The following is a 4,259-nucleotide window of genomic DNA, read 5'->3' on the forward strand; positions in this document are numbered from 1 at the left end:
GAGTTCCTCGGCCGTGTGTACGAGGCCTTTCACATTTCTCACTTTCTCTCTATCTAATGTTATGAGCTTTCTCTGCCCCCACCCTACACACCTTATCTATGGATCTCCTAGGTCCCTGTTGCTCTACCTAATCCTATCTCTACCACTCTCTCCTTAAATAAAGATCTCTCTCCCTCTCCCTTCCCCCCTCTCTCTCTCCCTCTCTCTCTCCCCCTCTCTCTCCCTTCCACTCTCTCTCTCTCTCTACCCCCTTCCTCTCTCTTTATCTTTACCTCTCCTCCCCTCTCTATATTGATCCACTGAGCCCTCTCTCCCTCCCTCTCTCTCTCCAGTTCTCTTTCTCTCCCCCTCTCTCCAGTTCTCTCGCTCTCGTTCTGTCTCCCCTCTCTCTCTCCAGTTATCTATCTCACTCTCCATTTCTCTCTCTCTCTCTCTCTGGATTTTTTTCTCTCTCTCCAGTAATCTCTCTCTCTCTCTCTCTCTCTCTCTCTCTCTCTCTCTCTCTCTCTCTCTCTCTCTCTCTCTCTCTCCAGTTACCTCTCTCTCCATTACCCCCCCTCCCTCCCTCTCTCCAGTAATGTATCTCTCTCTCTCTCTCCAGTTACCTCTCTCCCCCTCCCCAGTTACCTCTCTCTCCATTACCCCCTCTCTCTCTCCAGTTACCTCTTCCGTTCTCTCTCTCCCCCGTTATCTCTCTCTCTTTCTCTCTCCAGTTACCTCTCTCTACCCCAATTTCTCTCTCTCTATTTATCTCTCTCTCTTGCTCTCTCCAGTTATCTCTCGTTCTGTGTCTCCCCCTCTCTCTCTCCAATTATCTCTCTATCTCTCCAGTTATCTCTCTCTCTCTCTCTCTCTCTCTCTCTCTCTCTCTCCAGTTATCTCTCTCTCTCCATTTCTTTCTCTCTAACCCAGTTACCTCTCTATCTCCCCAGTTCTCTCTCGCTCTCTCTCTTTGTTTACTTCTGTGTCTCCCCCACCTCTCTCTTTCTCTCCCCAGTTATCTCTCTCTCTCTCTAGTTCTCTCTCTCTCACCCTCTCTCCAGCCCCCCCCCCCACCCCAGTTCTCTCTCTTTCTCTCTCCAGTTCTCTCTCTCTCTCACACTCTCTCCCTCTCTCTCATCTCTCCAGTTATCTCTCTCTCTCTCTCTCTTTAGTTCTGTGTCTCCCCCACCTCTCTTTTTCTCTCCATCTCTTGATCTCTCATATGCCTATCATTTGTCTTGTTCTTTCTCCCCCTCCCTCCCTCCCCCTCTTTCTCTCTCTCTCTCTCTCTTCTCTTCTCTTTCCAGATTCCTCTCCTCTCTACCAGCACATCACCCAGTACCCTCTCCCAGGACCTGTAACATGTAGCAGAGATGAGTCCCTCCTTGTCACTGTCCGACTTTGGAAAGGGAACCTCTAACAGATCGATGCATTCGTCTCTATTAGGCCAGCAGAGGGCGTCATACTCCTTCTGCCTACAAGGACTGGCACCCACCCCCCCTCCCTTTTTCTTTTTTACCATTCAAGTGAAAAAGGGAGGTGTCACCGAAGCAACCAACCATGACCACAGGCTATCACACTACTTAAACATGAATTACATCACAGCCGTATGGAGTCCGGCTAATAAATCCAAAGTAGCCAGAAGGACTGACTCCAGCTCTGCACTGCTGCATGCCTGGCTCAGCACTCACAGGGGGGAGAAGAAGAAGAGGAGGAGGAGAAGAAGGAAGAAGGATCCTGCATGGATAGACCCCAGGATTTCCCTGACTTTTGCTGACACTTTTATTTTTTGGGGGTTTGGAGGTTTCTGCTATCACCCTTCTGCTGCTGCTGCCGCACCTCCCTGATTATCCTTTTGCTTCCTCACTTGGATACATTGAGTCTCTGGTTACCATGGTGATCCAGCTGAAAGTGAAGAATATTTAACAAGGAGGGGTGGGGGGGTTGTGGAAGGCTGGACCCAAGCAGGCAGACACACTGGTGCCATCAGGACTGAGAGCTGTGCGAGAATCACACCAGATTCCAAAATTCTCCAGCAACTGGCCATGAGAGGGGGGGACCCTGAGACTGCTGCCTACCCTTGAGCCCCCACCACCACCACACAAACTCCCCCCAGATGCCTTCTTTATGATTCCTGAGCAGGCAAGAGACTCTGATTTCTCTCGTGGGCTCTCTGCAGCATGGATCACCCCCAGTGCCTTGTGACTCTGTACGCCTTGGTGGTCTTCCTGGGACTCCGAATAGACCAAGCCGTTGGCCAGCACTACCTGCACATCCGACCTGCCCCCAGCGAAAAGCTACCCCTGGTGGACCTGATCGAGCACCCGGACCCCATCTTCGACCCCAAGGAGAAGGACCTCAACGAGACCGAGCTGAGGACTGTCTTGGGTGGCCACTTCGACCCCAACTTCATGGCCACCAGCTTGCCCGAGGAGAGGCTAGGCGTGGAGGACCTTGCCGAGCTGGACCTTCTGCTCCGGCAAAAGCCCTCTGGGGCAATGCCCGCTGAGATCAAGGGTCTGGAGTTCTACGAGGGTCTCCAGGGCAAAAAACACAAACTGAGCAAGAAGCTGAGGAGAAAGCTTCAGATGTGGCTTTGGTCCCAGACCTTCTGCCCGGTGCTGTACACGTGGAGTGACTTGGGCATCAGGTTTTGGCCCCGCTACATGAAAGTGGGCAGCTGCTACACCAAGAGGTCCTGTTCTGTACCGGAGGGCATGGTTTGTAAAGTCTCCAAGTCCATGCATCTGACTATCTTAAGGTGGAGATGCCAGCGCAGGGCACTGCAGAGATGCACGTGGATACCCATACAGTACCCAATTATATCTGAGTGCAAGTGCTCATGCTAACATTACCCATCCTATCTGAGTGTTCCTACCAACAGACCCCATCCTATCTGAGTGCTCATGCTCAAGGACCCATCCTATCTGAGTGCTCATACTAACAATACCCATCCTATCTGAGTGCTCTTGCCCACAGAACCCATCATTTCTGAGTGCTCATGCTAAAGGACCCATCCTGTCTGGGTGCTCCTGCCCACAGAACCCATCCTATCTGAGTGCTCATGCTAACAGTGCCCATCATATCTGAGTGCTCATGCTAAAGGACCCATCATATCTGAGTGCTCCTGCCCACAGAACCCATCCTATCTTGAGTGCTCATGCTAAAGGACCCATCCTATCTGAGTGCTCCTGCCCACAGAACCCATCCTATCTGAGTGCTCATGCTAAAGGACCCATCCTGTTTGAGTGCTCATGCTAACAGTACCCATCCTATATGAGTGCAAGTGACTCCTGGAACTATGCGATAAAAAAAAACTTTTCAAAGACATGCTTTATCCCCCATTTTCCTTTTTTTTTTTAAAAAAGAAAAGAAATGTTGTATGCACTGTAATATGTAGGAATGTATATGTCTGTATATATGGTACCAGTCTAAATTACTATTAAAAAAAAGGTCAGTATTATTCTTTTTAAGTAACCTGCATCGTCCCAGGCAAATCCATCTGGTTCTATTTTTTATTATTATTATTGTAATTATTATTATTATTATGTGCCTAATGTATACTGTATTTATATACGAGGAGGAAAAAAATAATAAGCACTTCGCCTCGCGAAGCATATTTGTTTTTGTTAAAGTTTTATTTTTTTGAAGACTTTTATTATAGATGCCATTTTATTCCCCATTTAATGCGGGGAAGGTGGCAGCTTTGATGGACCTCAGAAAAATTAAAGTCAGAAATTACTTTACAGCTACTGTATATAAAGAGAACACTTTTTTCTTTTTTGAAGCTTAAAAACAAAGTAACTAATCTTGTAAATGAAGTATATCTGCTATTTATTCTTTTTATTTTTCAACCTTGTAGTCATGGAACAGTGCAGATTAGAATTAAACCACTAAAATATTAAACTTTTTTCCGCAGTCTTGATGTTGTTGTTGGATGGTAGATTTTTTAATGGCATGCTTATTTTTTATTTATTTATTTTTTATGCTGTTTTAACAGTTCTAACATACTGCCGGGTAACTAGGTTGGGTATTGGGGGGGAAAAAGGGGGGGGGGGTTGTGGGTTGTATTAGTGGCTGCCTGGTTTATAAATTATAATAAGAGAGGCTTGTTCTTTCACTGTGTAGGGAGCTCTACAGCAAGTCTTGTGTACTTGCTAAGGGCAAAGGTGGGAGGTGGGAGTGGGGTAGCCCTTGCTGACTGCTGTCTCTGGTTTTGTACTGCCTGACATTGCTTTTAGGAAGAACACGTGTCTTTCACACCTACAATTGTGGTA

General features: G+C 47.5%; 1 protein-coding gene across 1 annotated transcript; it reads left to right on the forward strand.

Annotated features, from left to right (window-relative positions):
* Positions 1-1,540: 1,540 nt before the first annotated feature.
* NOG (noggin) lies at positions 1,541-3,903 on the forward strand. Its single transcript, XM_040330699.1, has one exon. The coding sequence runs from the start codon at positions 2,163-2,165 to the stop codon at positions 2,829-2,831; it is 669 nt and encodes a 222-aa protein (XP_040186633.1). The 5' UTR covers positions 1,541-2,162; the 3' UTR covers positions 2,832-3,903.
* The last annotated feature ends 356 nt before the right edge of the window (positions 3,904-4,259 follow it).

Source organism: Rana temporaria, chromosome 12, assembly GCF_905171775.1.
Source record: "Rana temporaria chromosome 12, aRanTem1.1, whole genome shotgun sequence".
In the NCBI taxonomy this organism is placed as follows: domain Eukaryota; kingdom Metazoa; phylum Chordata; class Amphibia; order Anura; family Ranidae; genus Rana; species Rana temporaria.